General features: G+C 33.1%; 1 protein-coding gene across 2 annotated transcripts in view; it reads left to right on the top strand.

The window, feature by feature from the left end:
• The window catches only part of LY96 (lymphocyte antigen 96), a 37,073-nt gene extending 16,644 nt beyond the window's left edge, over window positions 1-20,429 (top strand). Inside the window, exons 4-5 of one of the 2 annotated variants that reach the window (XM_031946246.1) lie at window positions 2,087-2,139; window positions 19,870-20,429. In XM_031946246.1, the coding sequence (XP_031802106.1) occupies window positions 2,087-2,139; window positions 19,870-19,935 (119 nt within the window). In that variant the 3' untranslated portion in view covers window positions 19,936-20,429. Of the gene's footprint in view, window positions 1-2,086; window positions 2,140-4,456; window positions 4,585-19,869 lie in introns of those variants that run through there. The other variant, XM_012541257.3, reaches the window with a different exon arrangement.
• Window positions 20,430-20,964: the final 535 nt, after the last annotated feature.

Below are 20,964 nucleotides of genomic sequence, written 5' to 3'. Positions count from 1 at the left end.
TACACACACACACACACACACACACACACGTAGATTCCAAGCTTGGTTGTTCTAGCATAGTACCTTGATATACCTAACTGAAGATTATTCTTCCTTCCTTTATTTTTTAAATTAAATTAAAGGATATTAATTATTAACATGATATTAAATTATTATAATTAATATATTATAATAATTTAATATCATGTTAATAATTAATATAATGTATAATATATTATTATTATATAATATATTATAATTAATAATTATTAAAGGATAAAAGGAGGGAAAAATCAAAGGTGATTCTAAGGATTTGAACCTGGGTGCTTAGGAAGATGATGGGGCCGTCTATAAACATAATTATGTTAAACAAATGGTTGGGTTTCAGTTCTGTAACTTAGTGGCAAGGTCTGGACTGGATAGAGAGCGCTGGAAGTCACCTGTATGGAGAGACTAATTGAAGACATATTGGAAGAGATTGCCAAAAAGAAGATAGTGGAGAGGTAAAAGAGAAGGCCTGAAGATAAAATTTGGAGGGATTTCCCACACTTAGAAAGTGGAGGAGGAAGATAAAACAGTGAAGGAGACTGAGAGGGTGAAGTCACACAGATAGGAAAAAAACCAGCTGAGGCAGAAGTATCAAATATGGAATGTTCAAGGACATAATGTGTAGAAAGCTGAAGAAGAAGAAGAAGTAAGGAAAAGTTTTTTATTTTGACAACCGAGGAAACTGGAGGGGAGAGAGAGGGGTGGAGAGAGAGAGAGAGAGAGAGAGAGGAAGAGGAAATTGAAAAGTGATTAGGATACAAAGGAAGTGTAGGCAGGTAGCAAGGTAGCATAGACTAGCCTTTGGAGTTTAGCAGTGATGAGAACAGAAGTCAATCCTTTGTGTTCAGATAATAAAATTTCCTTTGACAGACAAATATGGATTTTGTTTGAACTTTATTCAAGAATGGCTAAAAACTTGGGAAGTTTTCTATAAGTTCTGGAGTACAGGGGGAGAGGTGATGGAGACAAGATTTTAGAAAAACTCTCTGACTCAGTTTTTCCTATCTATAAAATAGGGTTAGTCATAGCTTCTACTTTTTTTTTTTTTTTTTTTTTTTAGGATAAAATGAAGTATATTTGTAACATTATAAATCTTAACGTGCTATGTAAATACTTGCTGTTATAATTAGCTGACACCTGGCTTTTTGTTCTTGCTTTTCAACAACTGTTCATTGGGACATGGAAGGCAACAAAGGATATTGATGGATGAGGGAAAACCCATGATAACTCAGATCTACACATTCTCATCTTTGGCAGAATCTCTTTATACACTCAGTGGATTTTGATGACACAGGATCCTCATAAAGAATTAGATGGAAATTAGTAGGAATTCCTCCAACAATGTACTGTTTAGTTACAGACACAGGAAATCCAACAATAATACTAAATTGGACCCTAAAGGCTCTTATTAGTGGAGTAGTTGGCTGCTATGTTCTAAAACCATTTGACTCCTGGAGGCTAAGTCTCTGGGACTAATAGACATCTTTAAGGAAAGGCTACTTCTTGTCTTGATGACTTAGGGTGTGTGTGTGTGTGTGTGTGTGTGTGTGTGTGTGTGTGTGTGTGTGTGTGAAGGGCCTATTTGTCAAAACTGAAAGAGCGGCTTAGTCTATGGACTATAAACTAAAAGAGATGGCAGAAATAGTGCTTTTCTTAGAAGAAAAGAGATTTTCTCAACCACAGGCTCCTGTTCAAATCCAATAGGTAGCTGAGTGAGAATAGCCTTGGAAAGAAAGGCAAATACAGTAGAGACACCAACCAGTGGGAAGTAGTAGGAATGAGAATTGTTACCCAGATGCAGACCTGGAGAGAGCAAGCTGATGATACCACTAGAAAACATTAATAGCCCTGAAGAATCTGAAGTATGAGTTTGTTGCCTTTTCATTCATGGGCCCTGGCCATAAATCCTAATGTGTATACATATCCAATTTTGTTTGTGGTGGAATATTCTGCTTAAAATACAGTCTAAAAGATATAAAAATTGTTAGGTTATTTAACTTTTCTTCTAGGAGAAAAAACATGTTGTGTATTAATAAAATTTTTTTTTTGTTTTTTTTAGAGACCCTCAATGCAACAGTGTACTTTTCCTTCTCATTACTAAAGTTTCTGAAGGTATTTTTCAAAATAAATTTCATTATTTCCTAGTCTACTGGAATAAAGTATTTAAAATGTCAAAGAATTAATTTAACACTCAAGAAATGGCCATAAAGATTAATGTTCCAAAGTAGTAGTGGTGTTATTAGCTAGATAGGAAATATGGTGTGATGCAGTGGTATCAAACCATTCATAAGAATCCTTCTTGGCCACATATTGACTTGGAAAACCACATATTAACATTATTTATATTCTGTTATATTTTTATTTTTTGCTTAATATTTCCTAAATACCTTTTAATCTGACTCAGGCTTCATTCCAGAGTAGTATGAATTTGACACCACTGGTGTAGAAAATGGAGTGATGGAATTAGGGTCAGCATTGATGGAGTTCAAACTAATCATTTTTTATAAGCAATTTTTACTTAACCTTTTGAGATTTGGTATCATTAAGATCAACAATTAGGGATTTTCTCTTTTGAAGGGGTACAGACAACTATTTCTTCTTTTTTGGAATATGAAGAGAGAAGATAGTGCAAAGAAAATTATTTTATGATGTATTTTCCTAAAATAAATATGCATTGAAATCATACTTTATTTCCATTTATTTTGGGATCAAAAAGTTCCAAGTCCATTTTATGTAAGTTTTAATGGCACCCAAAGTGGTCTTTAATATATTTTTCATTGCTTAGTCTGATGAAAAAAATAGCATTTTTTCCCCAAGTAAAATGTAATTCATGTGTGTGTGTGTTTGTGTGTGTGTATGAAATGGTTTATTATCAGACATAGACTGTTAGGCTTATACCTCTGGGGGAGAAATATATGACCTTAATGAATACTGTAAATGTGGATGTTTACATTCATGTTTAGTGTATAAATTCATACATTTCTTATTTTAAGTTACTTGTCTTTGTGAAGAATGGAAATTTTCTTAAATTTCTTGTCCTTCAGTAATGTTATTCCTAATGTTTTGAAATTCCAAAAAATTAGTGAAAAGAAAATGGTAAAAAATATATTCACAGCCTCTCTTTCCCCATGTTATTCAATTATAACAGCCTTGGGGTAGAGGTGCATTTCAGTTGCAATGCTCTAACCCAAAGCTTCTTAAATTGTGGGTTGTGACCCTATATGGGGTTGTGAAATTATGATTTATTATCAGGAAATGTTTGAATTGTATTATACTTATATACCCAGGGTTGAGTAAAAATTTCTTAACCAAAAAGTGGTCATGAGGAGAAACAGTTTTAAGAAATCATTCTCTAAACCATGTCACTAGAGAAAATTCCCAGACATTGGATTCGCAGCTGCAGCCAAGAGCAAGGGCAAGGGTGTAATCTTTTGGCCTTTCCCTGAAGACAAGACAGTCATGTAGAGAAGAACAAGAATCTGAATGGTGGAGATCCTTGAGCCCTAGGCTTCTGATGTCTTGTACAGAGTTCCTGAACTCTCCTTAGAGTCATGGGTTAATGATTTCCTCAAGAAGTGATATGAATCTTGTTGAGTTCCTGGGAGAATTAAAGGACTCAATCATATAGAAAAGATAAAGGAGAATTTTTTGGTACTGTAAGACTCTTGGGGAGAAGGGTGTCATGTATATGGCCCTAGAATTGAAAGAGCAGCAAAAGACTGTCATAATATGCTAGAATTTTTGACTTTGCCCTACTTTATTTACTGAGTTATTTGGGCAATATAGGAACTTTCTTCTTCATTTCTAGATATGTGGTGGAGAGCATATACAAGTAAAATATGATGCTGTCCCAAGGCAGACATTAGAATCTCCTGTTGTGGGGCATGGGAAGGCGGAAGCAGATAGTTACGTATGTGCACTGCCTCCTCACTTCTGTTTTCCCACCTTCATGAGTGAACTTTAATTCTTTAGTTCTGGTCTATGCCCAATTTTCTCAATATTTTTCTGAAAAAGCAGAAAGGACCAACTCAACAACCAAGGAACCCCTTTTAGGGGAATTATTGGATATTCCGCAGTTACTGATATTACTGGGTATATCCCAATAGATAATCTATTTATGTCAGTGTGATTATCAGTGGATATGTTCACACTTTCCCTAAGAAGAAAAAGATAAAAGCCCCAGACAAAGGTTTACTGAGTTGTAATGTCATCAAGCTGATCAATTGCCTACATTTATTTTAAAATAAAATTTATGATCACTAAATGCAAAAATATAGTTTCCTCAGTACTTTAGAAATTGAAAAAAAATTATAATTAACTAATTTTGAAATGGCTTACTCTTACCCTTTCAGAAATGAAATAGATTTTTAGAAAAAATATATGTACATAAAGTCCTATATTAATTATATTCCATATTTTCTTTTTTTAGGGATTCTATATTTTTATTGCAGAAGCTTTCTCTGCTGGTATAGAAGATTCATTGTTTTGTTGTAATATTACACTCAAAGTCAAATAACAATTTTATTCAAAAAATAAATTGATTTTAGAAAAATGAAATGACTGACTTTTCAATCAATAAACATTTATTGAATAGCAGACATTGTAAAGGATATAAAAGAAGTATATGACATATCAGTAGGGAAAAGATGAACAAAGGTAAAACATCTGGGAGAATAATCTGAGATAGCATATAATTAAGGAATAGATTATACAAGTTCTATCTGCAAATGCTTTATTTGTTCAGAAAAAAGAGGACATCAACATTTTTTGATTAGATAAGAAAGGCTTAATAGATAGGGTAAGGTTTGTCCTTGGGTTTTTCAAGAATGGAGAAAATTTGGATAAATAGTCAGCTAGTATAATCCCTTAACGTTATAGATGAGTGAACAAAGGTCCAAGGAAATAAAATATATTGTCTAATGACAATTTTGTGATTAAGATAAAACATGTATACATACACACATGCATAACACAGTATACACACATACATATAACCACTCACATGTGTGTATTTATACACATTTATATGAATATATATGCATATACACACAAATAATCTATAATTGCTCAACCTCAGTCATCCAATCATACTTAGACATTTTTAATTTTATATTTATTATATATATTTTGTTGTACATGTACATTGGGATCCTTCTCCATATATATCTTACTGTGTATGTATATATATATTTTACATATGTATAATACATACACAACTCTCTCTCTCTCTCTCTGTATATACACACACATATATATAATAGACATAATAGAAGACATGACCTAAGTTTGTCAATTACTTATATTTAACTTTTCAAGTTTTGGACAGAGATAAAATTCTTTTTCTTTTCTTTTCTTTTCTTTTTTTTTTTTTTTTGAACCAAGGGATTTTTAAATTGTTGTTCATTTATGCCTGACTCTTTGGGACCCCATTTGGGGTTTTCTTGGCAAAGACACTGGAGTGGTTTGCCATTTCCTTCTCAGCTCATTCTTTTTTTTTTCCTCTGAAAGAGATGCATTTTTTAAAAATTAAAGCTTTTTATTTTCAAAACATATGCATGGACAATTTTTCAACATTGACCCTTGTGAAACCTTGTATTCCAAATTTTCCCCTCCTCCCTACCCCTTTCCTAAATGGCAAGTAATCCAATATATGTTAAACATGTTAAAGTATATGTTAGATCCAATATATGTATAATATTTATACAGTTATCATGCTGCACAAGAGAAATCAGATCAGAAAGAAAAAATGCGAAAGAAAACAAAATGCAAGTAAATAACAACAGAGTGAAAATATGTTGTGATTCACACAGTTCCCACAGTCCTCTCTCTGGATCTGAGTGGCTCTCTTCATCACATCATTGAACTAGCCTCAATCATCTCATTGTTGGAAAGAGTTTCTTACAGAATAACAATATTTCATAACATTCATATGCCATAATTTATTCAGCCATTCTCCAATTGATGGGCATCCATTCAGTTTCCATACACAAGAAGTTTTAATGGGGGGAAATTACTTTCTCTATGATGGGTTTTGAGTGAAAGAGAACAATGTAAGTCTCAGGGTAGGGAGAGAAACCTTAATTTCATTTTTCTCACTTGAGCTGACATATAACTGTAATAAACACTTTGCCTCTTTGTATTTGTTCTTCCCAGTGCTTAGACCAATGGAATGGACTAGATTATGAATGTTTAAGTTTCTGAAGGTTGGAAGAGTTACTAAAGGTCTGCAGTTTAATTAAGGAATGCATCAGGCCTGTGGACTGATCTCCTTGATGCTTCCCAGAGAAGGATTAATCTGGGAACTGAAATCCTGTATCCTACAAGCAAAGGAATAATTCATCCATTGACTACACTGTAACCTAAAGTGAACTTTGTGGTGGGGAGAATTTTTCTAGCTACCACTTTTAAATTTGAGCCCATGCTTCTCAGGATCAGGCATGAGAAAAGAATATGTCCTCAGTATAGGGAAATGCATTCATACTCTGGTTTTAACTTATTTTTTCAGTAAAAAAGAGTAATGGAAATTAAAACAATGCTAAGGTTTCACTTTATACCCATTAAATTGGCAAAGATGACAAAAAAGGAAAATAATTTTTGGAGGGCTTATGGAAGGAGAGACATAGTAATGTACTACTAGTGGAAGTGTGAATTAGTCTAACTATTCTGGAAAGCAATTTGAAATGAAACCCCAATAGTCACTAAATTGGGCATATTTTTTGGCTCAATGATACCACTGTTGGGATTCAAAGAAAGAGGGGAAGATCCCACATGTACACTCATATTTATGGCAGCCCATTTTATTATAGCAAGAACCTGGACAGAAAATGAGCATCTATGAATTGAGGAAGAGAATGAAGAAATTAAAGCATACAAATGAATAAAATATTTTTGTGTCTTAAGAAATGATAAAAGGGATAGATTTAGACAAGCCTAGAAGGATTTGTATGAACTGATGTTGAATGTAGTGAGCCGAAGCAGGAAAAACATTCATACAATTGCAATATTTTGAGGGAAAAACTGGTGAAAGACTGAAGAACTTTGATCAATGTAATGGTCATAAGACTAATGACTAAGTATGCTTCTAACTTCTTGGTACAGCAGTGATGGAATAGAGATGAAATATGAGTCATGCATTTTAAGACATGGCCAATGTGTGAATTTTTTTCTTTTACTTGACTGTAGTCATTAATTACAAATGAGCACTTTTATTAGGCAAGGGGGAAAATGTTGGAAGTATAGTGATAGTTATAAAGAAAATTAACAATACAATTTTTTCTGCTGTGAGTCTTTAAAAAATACACTGAAAAGAAGAAAGTTTAGAAGTGAGTACAAAAAGACAGATCAATTTTGGAATTACTATGTTAAATTCAAACATTAAAGAAAAAAGATTATTAGACTCCTTTCTGAAATTTTATAGACCCCGAAGTCTGAAATGACTTTTAGGAAAAAAAAAAAAAAGATGTAGATATCTCAGAAGTTCTTTAATTAATTTTTTTTGTTTTTAAAATAATATTTACATGTAACAGGGTAAAACTGGATGAAAAATATTTCAAAACTATGTTCTTTTTTCTTCAAAATGTAACTTGTGGTCCAGAACTTCCAACCATAATACTACTGTAAATTTGGAAGATTATATGGGTCCCTAGAGAGCCATACCTCACTAAAGCGGAGGGCTATCTAACTTCTCCAATGAGAAGGAAGCATGAAAGATTCAGAGAAGACTTGGTTTCTCTAAACCACACATACATACACATACATATACATATTTTGCTGGCATTTTCTTCTAGTTATGAGAGCTTAATAGCTTTAAAAATATTAGGTATTAGTTTTAAACTTTTTCATGTGTGAAAATGGGCTTGCATCTTCTTCCTTTACAAAACATTAAATGTGCAAGTGAATGAAAGTGAAAGATATGTACAGGTTCACACAGCCAGTAGTATTATGAACTTAATATTAAATATCAATACAAGTAATTGAAGATGCTTTATAACTCAGGTGTGGTAGGCAAAAGTACATTTCTACACATTGCAATAAAATAGGATAAGGCATATCATCAGAATATGATGTAAGATTAAAAAAAAAGTCAATGTGCCCCCCTCTAGTAATGCAAATGATAACCCTCTTATGTGACTCTTCTCCATGTTCTCCTTTTGCCACAATGGGTCCATACAACATGTTTGGCAGAATCACCATAATCCCAAGTGCATCCAGACTAGATTAAAAAGTCATTAGAAAGGGCAACTAGGTGTCATAGCAGACAGAGCATGGACTTGTAGTCAGAACCCTGATCAGACACTTGACACTTACTAGTTATGTTGTCACTTAACTCTAACAGTCTCACAAAAAAAAAAACCATTGGGAAATATTTAATAAAATGTATAAAAATGGAATTTATTCATTTGTTTTTGGCTGAGTCCAACTCTTTGTGACCCCAATTGGAATTTTTTTTGGCAAAGATACTGGAATGATTTGTCATTTCCTTTTCCAGCTCATTTTTTCATCCAGCTTATTTTTTCAGTAAAAAAGAGTAATGGAAATTAAAACAATGCTAAGGTTTCACTTTATACCCATTAAATGATGAGAAAACTGGATGCAAAATGGATGAGAAAACTGAAGCAAACAGGGTTAAATGCCTTGCCTAGAGTCATACAACTAGTAAGTGTCTGAGGCCAGATTTGAATTCAGAAAAATGAGTCTCAATCCAATGAGCTACCCAGATGTCCCCAAATACAATAAAACTTAATATTAGTGTTATTAATATTAACTTAATGTTAAATAAAATATCAAATATTAATTTTTGAAAACTAAGTCAATTTGTGTCTCACATCCTTACATATGAATTAGTGATTCTGTTTTTATTTGAGTTTGATATTGTTGATCTAGTTCTCCTGATATTTTGTGGGTATGAATGGATCAAAAAAGCTATTCATAAGTTATCCTTTCCTTAGGTAATATGAACAACCTTTAAAAAAAATTAGAATTGTTTTTTTCTTTCTTTGTCATTCATTTTGCCTCTGATATGATTATGTATATACTCTGATTTTGGGTTTTTTTTTTTTTTTTTGCTTTTGTTTAAAAAAAAAAAAAACTAACCAAGAGCTTTGCTTTATTTCATGAAGATTTTTTAGATTTAAAAAACATTTTTCATATTTGCCTAAATTGTATTATAGTTCTCTATTTCATTAGAATCCAACCAGAACATAACTATTTTGAGAGGTGAAAGGATAAGTACAGGATTATACAGCCAGTAGTTGTCAGAGGTCTGACTTAAACTTAAATTTTTCTGCTTCCAAGGCTGTTCCTCTATTCAGTGCACCAAGCCTTTCAGTTTTCCATAACATTAATAGTTTTGTTTGCAGATATGCAACTCATTAGACAGTTGTATGGAGAGGGTGGAGGTGCATGACAACAGGCCTTCTTAAACTTTTTCTACTCAAGACCCCTTTTTGCCTGAGAAATTTTTACTCCATTCCAGATATGTAGGTTTCTAAAATAGGTACACGAATCAAATATTTACTGACAATCATAAAGAAATTTATTTTAAAATAATTATTTGGCATATACATAATTTTACTATTTATTAAAGATGAAAGCAACTTTGCATACTAATGAAATGAATGTGCTTGTTTATTTTTCCATAAACAATTAAATCTTGGTGGAATATTTGATACCTTTTATTGTTGTCAAATTTTTCTATGACCCCCCACATTCATTTATGTGAGTCCCTATGGGGTTGTGACACACAGTTTAAGAAGCTTTGTACCAAGAGGTGAATTACTCTTGATTATACAGCTTTTATTTGTCAGAGGTAGGATTTCAATGCATGTTTTCCTAACTCAGGGCTTGCTCTCTACCTACTATACCAATCTTACTTGTATATGTTTTTGAATCATTAACTTAAGTAGTATACTCTCAATTGCTAGCCATTTAGATTGTTTTTAGGTTTTTGCAATTACAAATACTGCCTGTTATGTACATCTAAAAGATAGTTCTCTAAGACAACAATGATAACAAAACCCAAACACAACAATTTTATATATATTCCCAACAATAAAATTGTTGAGTCAAAGAGTATGATTATTTTTGAGAAGTGCATCATAGTGTCAGATTTATTTTTTTAAAAATCCAAAAGGGCCTTAACAATACAAATTTGAAATTCTGCTAGAAGCAAATAAGTGTCCCTTTTTGGTTATTCAAATTTGCATTTCTTTAAAGTATCAATGAGATAGGCTGCTTTATTAACAATCTCTGCCTCTTTTGAAAACTGCCTGTTCATATCCTTTGTCCATTTATTCATTTTAGAGAGAGAATTAAAAATGCTAATGATTCCTTATATGTTTTTGATATCAAGTTGTTATTGTTGTTTTTTCATCTGTTTTACATGCTATCATTTTTTCCCATTCTATTTCTCTGGAACATGAGGATTTTTTTGATTTTACCAATATCCTTCCATCTGGCCTTAAATTATTTTCTATCTACCTATTCTATATCTACTTTCAAATTATTCTTTATCTACTTATATGTATAGCCATTCCTCCCTGGAAAGAATGCAAATTTCTTGGGATAAGCCATATTTTTTTGTTTTTGTATTTCCCAGAGCCTGCCAGTGCTAGACATATAATATTCACTATCCCCCATATCCTGGCATAATTCTGGGCACTCTTAACAAATGCTTGCTAGCTGATGGATTACACATAAATTTATTTATTAAAAATTTATTTTATATGAAAAATATATAAAATTTTTAAAATATATTTTATAAAAACAAGTATCTTTTGTACCAGACAACTACTTTTGTTTGATTCATAGAAAATTTTCTTTTGCTTCTGCAATTAAATTCCTTTTTCCATTTTCTTTCATCTTTAAGTAGTTCTTTTGCCATCTTTCTTTAGGTGTCTTCTTGTATGGTTTTCAGTATAGTTTTTTTCATACATCTTTTTGCCAATGTCAGTTTTTTCCTCAATAGTATTTTATTTTTCCAATTACATGTAAAGATACCTTGCAACTTTCATTTCTGTAAGATTTTGAGCTCTGAATTTTTCTCTTTCCCTTCCTTACTCCTTCTCTTCTCAAGACAAAGCAATCTGGCATAATATATTTCCATATTAGTCATGTTGTAAAAGAAAAATCAAAACAAAAGGGAAAAACCATGAGAAAGAGAAAGCAAACAAACAAACAAAAAGGTAAAAATAATATGCTTTTCATCTGCATCCAGTCTTCATAGTTCTCTCTCTGGATGTGGATGGCATTTTCCATCTCAAATCTATTGGAATTGTCTTAGATCACTGTATTGCTGAGAAGAACAAAGTCTATCATAGTTGATCATCACATAATCTTGCTCTTACTTTGTACAATGTTCTGATTTTGCTCACTTGAGTCAGCTTTAGTTCATCTAAGTCTTTTTAGGCTTTTATGAAATCAACCTGTTCATCATTCTTATAGAACAATAATATTCCATTACATTCATATGCCCTCAGTCATTTCCTAATTGATGAGCATCCACTCAATTTCCAATTCCTTGCCACCACAAAAAGAGCTGCTATAAACATATTTGTCTATATGGCTGCTCCCCCCCCTCCCCTTTTTTAATCATCTCTTTTGGATACAGATCCAGTAGTGACACTGTTGGGTCAAAGGATATGAACAATTTTATAGTCTTTTGGGCATAATTCCAAATTGCTCTCCAGAATGGTTGGATTAGTGTACAATTCCACCAACAATGCAGCTAATGATATTTTTAGAATAACTATATATGGTTTACTTCACTTCAGTGTTTCCTATTTTACTGCATACCTTCAAAAAATTCTGTCTGACAGAACATTTAAACTTGGGGATTTTCTTAGTGCTTAAAAAAAATGCTTCATCTTGTTTTTTCCCAAGAATGAATGTCCTGCCCTCACCTCCTTCCTTACTTCTTCTTTTAAATTAGTCTTCAATCCAGCATTGAGTTCACAGTCAGTTCACACTGGGGATTTCCATGATGATCCATGAACAACCAGAGAAAAAAAATTCTATGTTGAAGACTTTGTACTACCTAGCACAACTTGTTTTAAAATTATGAACTTTGTTCTTTTTGGGTTTTTTCTGTTCTCTTGTGAATAACTAGAGGGACAAATAGGAAAAAAAAATCTGCTCCTTTACCTCCTTTCTTTAATTCCTTCTCCTTTACAATAAAACTCAATTGTCCATTCTTTCCCAATCTTGGGGAAATCAGCAAAGCACCTATTTTTGTTTCATCCATCACACTATCACAGATCTCTTCGAAAATTCTTTTTGCCATTATCATTTTAGTTTCTTTTCTTGGAAAACATAACAATAAGGAAAAGCAGTCAGTAGGTTTATAAAAATCTATTAGAACTGATAAGATACATACTTCAAGGTAATGAGCTCAGTCTAAAATGTTTAAGATAAATCTGAATTCACTTACAAATGAAAAAAACCTTGTAGATCTCAAAGATCATCATTAGATCAGAATTGAGCAATTTGAAATTATAAAATTCAGATTCATTTCTTTAGCCCCCTCATCAGAACTCTATGAACACAACTTTAGGTTGAGATTTTTTTGAAGAACTACTACTGGAAAATCTGAAAAGTTCCTATTTGAATTCTTGTATATACCAATAAAAATGCAAAGCATTTCAAATTGTATTCTTTCATTTAAAAAATAGCTTCTGAGGATGCTGTCAAATTTAAAAAGGAAAGAAGAGTGGAAATTTCCATTGAAAAATCTGACTTCTTTTTTTTAATTAAAAAAATTTTTTTTTTGGGTCAGACCACAAGGTACTTTTCCACTGAAAAGTTTAAAGCACTTTACCAAGAACTTTCAAAATCATACTATATCTCAGGAATGGATGAATTTGATTCAAGTGATCATTACATATGCTCTTGTGGGCAAAAATCCCTTAGAAGAAATGAAGTAGCCCTCAGAGTCAATAAAGGGATGAGAAAAACAATACTGGGGTATAATCTCAAAAATGATCAAATGATTTCTGTTTAAATCTAAAGGCAAACCATTCAACATCACTGTAATATAATCACTACATCAGCTAGAAATAACACCAAAAAAGATGTCATATTTATTAAAGGGGATTGGAATGCTAAAATAGGTAATTAAGAATAACGAGCAAGTTTGGCCTTGTAGTACAAAATTAAATATGGCAGAGATTAATAGAGTTTATCAAGATGACTCTGGTCATTAAAATTTTTTTTTTTTTTTTTTTTTCTGAGGCAATTGGGTTTAAGTGACTTGGCCAGGGTCACAGAGCTAAGAAGTATTAAGTGTTAAGTGTCTGAGACCAGATTTGAACTCAGGTCCTCCTGACTTTCAGAGCTGGTGCTCTATCTACTGCACCACCTAGGTGCCCTCAAATCTTTTTTTCAACAAAATCGGATTGATTGTATACTTTGCAGCCAAAGGTGGAGAAACTATGCAGTAAATTGAAATAAGATCCAGAGATGAATGTGACTCAGATCATGAGTATTGCATAATACACGTGGAAATTGAAGAAAGTAGAGAAAGCCATCAGATCATATAAGCATCATCTAAATTACATACTTTATGAATATGAACTGGAATAGATTTAAGGGATTAAATCTAATAGATTTATGGAGTCCTTGAAGAACTGTGGACAGAGGTTCACAAAATTATTTAGAAGGTAGTAACAAGAAATATCCCAAAGAAAAAAAGAGCAAGAAAGCAAAATGGCTGTCTGATGAGGTTTTACAAACATCTCAGGATAGGACAGCAAAAGTTAAAGAAGAAAGGAAAACATATATACAACTAAATGCAGAACTCCAGAGAATAGTGAAGAGAGATAAGATTTTCTTAAATGAGTAATGCAAAGAAATAGAAGGAAAAAAATAGAATGGAAAAGATAAGAGATCTCTTCAAGAAAATTAGATATATCAACATATGTTTCATGCCAAAAAGAGCATGATAAAACCCAAAAATTACAGAAATTTAGCCAAAGCAGAAGAGATTGAGAAGAGGTGGTAAGAATACATAAAAGAACCAGAAAAGAAAGATCTTGACAACACCAATAATCACAATGATGTAGTTTTTGATCTAGAGCCAGATAACCTGGAGAATAAAAGCCTTTGGAAACACTGCTAACTAGAAGATTAGTAATTGTGATTGAATTCCAGCTGAGCTATTTAGAATACTAAAAAATATTGCTGTTAAAATACTCAATATTTTAGCAAATTTGAAAAACTCAACAGTGGTCTTTAAATTGGAAAAGATTATTTTTATATCCCAATTCTAAAAAATGCAAAGCCAATGTTCAAATTACCAATAATTGTGCTCATTTAACATGCCAGCAAGGTTATGTTTAAGCTAGGCTTCAGCAATATGTGAAATTAATATTACCAGAAGAGTAGGCTGGTTTTCAAAGAGGCAGAGTAAAATTAGAAATCAAAGTGCTCAATTACAGAGAAAGAAAAAGAGTTCTAGAAAAGCATCTACTTCTGCTTCATAGACCACCAAAATTGTTGACTGTGGATTTCAACAACAAAATATGGAAAGTCCTCAAAGAAATGAGATCATCTTACTTGTCTCTTGAGGAATTTGTATGCAAGTCAAAAAAGCAAGTTAGAATCCAACATGGAATAAGTGAAAGGTTTAAAATTGGAAAAGGAACATTTTTTTCTTTTTTTTATTAAAGTTTTTTATTTTTACAATATATGCATGGATAATTTTCAACATTTACCCTTATAAAACCTTGTGTTACAAATTTTTTTCTCTCCCTTTCTCCATCCCCTCCCCTAGATGAAAACTAATCCAATATGCTAAACATGTGCAATTCTTCTATACATATTTCCACAAATATCATGTTGCAAAAGAAAAATCAGATCAAAAAGAAAAAAAAGAAAACAAAATGCAAGCAAACAATAACAAAAAGAGTGAAAATACTATGTTATGATCCGTATTCAGTTCCTACAGTCCTCTCTCTGATCATTGTATAATCTTGCTATTGCTGTGTATAATGTTCTCCTGGTTCTGCACATTTCACTTAGCATCAGTTCATGCAAGTCTTTCCAGGCCTCTCTGAAGTCATCCTGCTGATCATTTCTTATAGAACAATAATATTCCATAACTTATTTAGCCATTCTCCAACTGATGGGCATCCATTCAGGAAAAAGGAATATTACAAGGCTGTTTGTTGTCATCTTATTTATTTAACTTACATGCAAAGTAGACCATGTGAAATGCCAGGCTGAATGAATCAAAAGCTGAAATTAAAGTTATTGAGAGAAATATCAACAATTTCAGATATATAGATAATAACATTCTGATGGCAGAAAGTGAAGAAGAATTAAGAAGCTTCTTGATGAGGGTGAAAGAGGAGAGTGTAAAAACTGGCTTGTAGAATAATATAAAAAAATAAGATCTTGGCAACTGGTCCCATCAATTCCTGGCGAATATAGAAAGAAGAAATGGAAGCAGTGTCAGATTTTATATTCTTGGGCTCCAAGATCATTGCAGGCAGCTACTACAGCCATGAAATTAAAAGACACTTTCTCTTTGGAAGGAAAACTATGATAAATCTTGTTAGCAGAAACATCACCTTGCTGACAAATAGCTATATAGTCAAAACTATGGTTATTTTGGTAATAATGTATGACTGAGTGATGGAAGGGATGTTGAGTGACACAGAATGAATGCTTTCACATTATGATGCTGGAGAAGACTTTTGAGTGCCTCTTGGACAGCAAGGAGACCAAATCAGTCAGTACTTAAAGAAATTAATTCAAACTATTCACAGGAAGATCAAATATTGAAGCTGAAGCTTAAATATTTTGGCAACACAATGAAAAAGACAGGACTTATTGGAAAAGGACCTGATACTGGGAAAGATTGAAGGCAAAAGGAAAAAGGGGATAGAAGAGAAAAAGATGGACACATAATGTCATGGAAATAACAAACATGGAATGCAGATTGAAGCATACCACTTTTCACCTTATTTTATGTGTGTGCATTTAGTTTGTATTTTCTTTCACAACATGATGAATATGGAAATATGTTTTGCATAATTGTACATATATAACATCAAATTACTTACCATCTCAGAGAGGGGACAAGAGAGGAATGGAGTGAGAGAGGGAGACAATAACTTAAAGTATAAAAAATGTTAAAAATTATTTTTACATATAATTGGGAAAAAATAAATATTATTTTAAAAAAGATCCAATTAACATGAACTTAGCCAAATTTCAAGAAACAGTGGCGGATAGAAGGGCCTGGCATACTATCATCCATGAGATCACAAAGAGTTAGATATGACTTGAATGAGTGAACAACAACAATAAACCTCTGAATAGTCAGTTACACATATACGTATATAAGTACATATATACATACATACATGTGTATGTAAGTGCACATGGCATATATTTATATACATACATATAAACAATATACAAATATATGACAAGAGACCAAAGAGTTCAATCTTTTTCACTAAATCCTAATTCAGAGTTTCATCCTTTTTCTTCTGGTCTGTTGCAATTGTCTCTTAAAAGACTACCATCTTAGCTGCCCCAAAGTTACATTTCTAAAATAAATCTGAACATGTCACTGCTCATGCCAAGGCTCCAGGGGCTCCCTATTACCTTTAGAACAGAATATAAAACTCTTCTGTCTGGTCTTTAAAACCTTTTTCAAGGAAATGACCAAACATAATTCTAGCAAGATGAATCATCTACTCATTTCCTCATAGAAAGATTGATGGACTCAACATGCAAAATGAGACATACATTTTTGAGCATGGCCAATGGGGGGACTTGTTTTGCATGATTTTACATATTTCTTATGACTACTTTTTTAAAATTTTAATTTGTAGGGAGAGAGTGCTTCAGATATGGTTCTCCCTACCCTCCCAAAGAGTAGAAAATAGAGGGAAAGCCAGAAGAAATCACAAACAAGCAGAAAAGCTTTAAAAGTTATACATTGAATTAATTATATTAATTAATTGTATACATAAAAAGGAAACCAAGCTTTATTTAATGGAGATTCACAGTTTCATATATAATTCTGTTCTGCCCCATTGTTCATATGGAAATGCTTGTTTTATTTTATTTTTAAAAGTAAAAATTAAATACAACCCCTTCATTATCTGGCTCCAACCTCTGTCTCCAGCCCGATTTCACATTATCTTACTCACCCAGTCATTTCACATTCTTCTCCTTCAACTTACTTTATGGTCTAGCTAATTGGCCTGCCTGGTCTTTCCCCTGTGTGACATTCCCATTTCCTGCCTCTGGACAGACAAGTCCCATATCTGCTATGCTCTCTCACCTCTCCCTCTAGAAAATCTTAAGTCCCTTTACTATCCTAAGGGCATTCTCTCATATAGAGCCCTGAGACCATCCCTGCTTTTCTGTTCCATCCCCAACCAATTACTTTGTATATATTTTGGATTTATCTTTGTACATATTGTTTTCTTCCCAGAAAAATGTTTCATTTTTGTCCTTGTATCCCCAGCATCTAGCTCAGTACCTAGCATAAAAATGATTCTTTGTTTTTTCCTACTATTGATAACAATCATTGAAAATGAAAATACAAGTGACTTTTTCTTTTTCAGGTAACATTTTAATATCCTTATTTCTTTAGTTAATCTTTAATTTTATTGGCCTTTATTTTTTTTAAAAGCTGCAAGAAGATAGTGCCTATATCAAAATTTAGCAAAGAAAAAACCCCTTAAAGACTGTGGCTTTCTTGGTAGTATTTATGTATGTGAGACTGTATGTCAGAATGTGAGTTATTATGGCATTTTATCGCATCTTTCTGCTTTACATCCCTCTTACATTTACTTCCTTTCATATACGAAATTATCCAGCCAGATTGGTCTAATTGCTGTTCCTCACACAGAGGAATCCTCCAGAGGATCTATTACAGAGACAGTGTGGCCTAGTGAATAGAGTGTTGGAGTCAAGAAAATCTGGATTCAAATCTTGCCTTTAATATTTACCGACTATATGACTCTGGATAAATCAGTTAAACTCTCTTGAGCCTCAATTTGCTAATCTGTATAATGAAGATGTTAGACTAGATGACCTCCAGTTATAAATCTGTCATCTGTGATCTTGTGCCGTTGCACAAATGAGAATAAACTCTTTCCTCATCTCTGCTTTCCAGAATCTTTTGTTTCCTTCAAGATTCAGCTCAAATGTCATCTTCTGTGGGAAGAATTTCTGGTATTTTTCCCTCTGCTCTTTGTCTCCTAGCTTCTTTCAAATTCTATCTAAAAATCCTTCCTTCTGGAGGAAGCCTTTCTCAATATCCTTTAATCCCAATGTCTTTACTCAGTTGATTATTTTCCACTGTTTTGGCCAGAAACCCTGAGGGTCTTTCTCTCCCAGATTGATAAGAAATGCGTAGTTATATAGTAATCCATATGCACACACACACATATATGAGTACATATGCATATATGTAATTGCATGTATATAGAGTATGTATGTGTATGTTCATACATATGTGTGTATATGTGTGTGTAGAGAGAGAGAGCTTGTTGTTTTTGTTTATTTTTTGACTGAGTAAAAGAGACAGACCATTCTCTGCCTCACTTCTTACCTAGCCTTACTCACTGATTGGGCACCGCATCTAATCCTGATCTGTGTTTTGCCACTGGACCCAGGTGAGTCAGGTAACCTTGCCTAGCCCTCCCTCCCTTAAATCCAACTCATTTTCATGTCATGGCATTACTTCCCTGATGTCATGGTCCTTATCAAGAATGAAAGGCAAACAACAATAACAATTTCCCACTTAATCTGTATATAGTTTGTATAAAGTTGTTCGCATGTTTTTCCCCCATTAGACTGTGAGCTCCTTGGGGGGGAGTAAGACACTACCTTTTGTCTTTGTCTGTATGCTCAGCACTTAGTATGATGCTGGGAACATAGTAGGTATGTAATGTTTATTCCTTGACTGGTGTGTTCACCATTAATAATCTGTCAGCCAGAAATTAGCTTTTATAAAATGAATTTATTAAGAAGATAAAATAACAGTAAGAAGGTAAAATAACAGAGGGTACAACTCTCTCCTCAAATCTGGCTTAGAGTCTTCTACAAATACAGATAGTGCCCACTATAGTGGGTAGAAGGAAGAAGAACTTGCCTTTTCTTTCTTAGGATTGTGGCCTGAAAAAATAGGTTTGGATTTATTTCCTTTTTCAGTTTTTGGTAGACAGTGGATGGAATCCATAGACTTAGAAGTTTGAGTTATGAGGACTTTGGATCATGATTGCAGACACAGAACTTTGTGGGATCATGCTACATAGAAACTGAGTTAAATTGGAAACCTAATCCCCTTTCTCTTTTCAGAGACCAAGGTAGTAAAGAGGAAGGTTATGCCATATGTTAAAGGATGGATGTTGTATGGTTGTTGTTGCTATCCTTTTGAAATATATATATTACAAAAGCTGATCTAACCATTAAGAAGTTAAGTGGAACTGAGCTGCTTGGGAATCCTCTAAACTGTGAACATAATTGGTGGAGAGTTTAAGCTTATGACAGAGACACTAAATGCCTTCCAAACCTCCTGAAGTTACAAGAGGACTCTAAGGGAGGCATGAAATTGAACACACCTGGCCTTCAGAAGGTCAAATCAGTCAATGCTATACTAAAATACTCCTCATTTATAGTCAAACCAACATTTTAGTTGTAAGATAATGATAAGCATTTCAATTCTTAAAGAATTTTTTGCCTAGGTCCTGAAAATTTTTGGTCTTTAATTTTGTTTATATTGTTCAGTTATATCTAACTCTTGATGACCCTATTTGGGGTTTTCTTGGCAAAGATGCTACAGTGGTTTGCCATTTACTTCTCCATCTTATTTTACAGATGAGTAAACTGAGGCAAACAGCCTTAAGTACCTTGCTCATGGCCATCCGGCTAGTAAATGTCTGAGACTGGATTCGAACTCAGGTATTCCTGACTCAATCAGGTACAGTACTCTATCTATCCACTCTATCTATCTATTTGTCATTTAGCTGGTCTTAACTCCAGTGGATCTTTTAAAAAATACAGGTGGAGGAGGGTGGGAATAATACCTTGAACAGATATCACTTAGTAACTTAATGAAGACAGTTGCAACATGCAAGAAACTTGAGAGCCAGGTATTCCTTACTCTAAATCAACCCTCTAACACGACCCAATGCTGCTTCTCATCTGATAGTTGAGAGCTAGGCCTTAGGGAAATGAAGCACAAAATGAAGGTGAGGGGAAGTGAGAGATGAAATGCAAATGTCAGGGTAGAGGAGGTGGTGACACTACAGAAGAAGTGAGATTCTTTGAACTGCCAATTTTGCCTACTTTAAAGTTTTGTTGAGTTCTAGTTTTGGATAGCAGAATCTTGAAAGTCCTCAGTAAGTCTTGAGAGAAATTAAAAAATCCAATAGCTGGCCCAAACCTTTCATTTTAGAAATGGGAGAACTGAGGCTCAGAGAGTTAAATGATTTTTTTTTTTTTTAAACAGGGTCATACAACTTGCAAGAAGTAGAACCAAATTTGGAAGTTAGATCCTATTATCTAGAAGTTAGGACTATTTCCACTATATCTTATTTCTTATAGATATGACAGAGCAGACCCTGAGAAACTTGGTGAAAACCATAGGGCAAAACATGTGTGACAACTGAAGTTCAGCTCTAAATTTATTTTTTTCAAATTCTAAGATGGAGTACTGTCATTGTCAGTCATTTTAAGGGATAGTTGAGTATGTCAGCAAATTATTGTGAACATTTGTCAGTACCTTCCCACCATTATTAACCTGTACACTCTGAAAGCACCAATTTACATGTTTTCATATTTCAAAATGTTAATTAGCAAAATAAACTACTTTGATCATTCTATGCGACCATGATCTTGTCACTGCAAATTTCAATCCATCCATCCTTTCTCATCTTTCTACAAACTTCTCATAGAGGAGTTTCTCAACAC

This window comes from Sarcophilus harrisii, chromosome 1 (assembly GCF_902635505.1).
Source record: "Sarcophilus harrisii chromosome 1, mSarHar1.11, whole genome shotgun sequence".
In the NCBI taxonomy this organism is placed as follows: domain Eukaryota; kingdom Metazoa; phylum Chordata; class Mammalia; order Dasyuromorphia; family Dasyuridae; genus Sarcophilus; species Sarcophilus harrisii.
The sequence above is the reverse complement of the archived record's forward strand: the minus strand, read 5'-3'. Positions and strand labels throughout refer to the sequence as shown.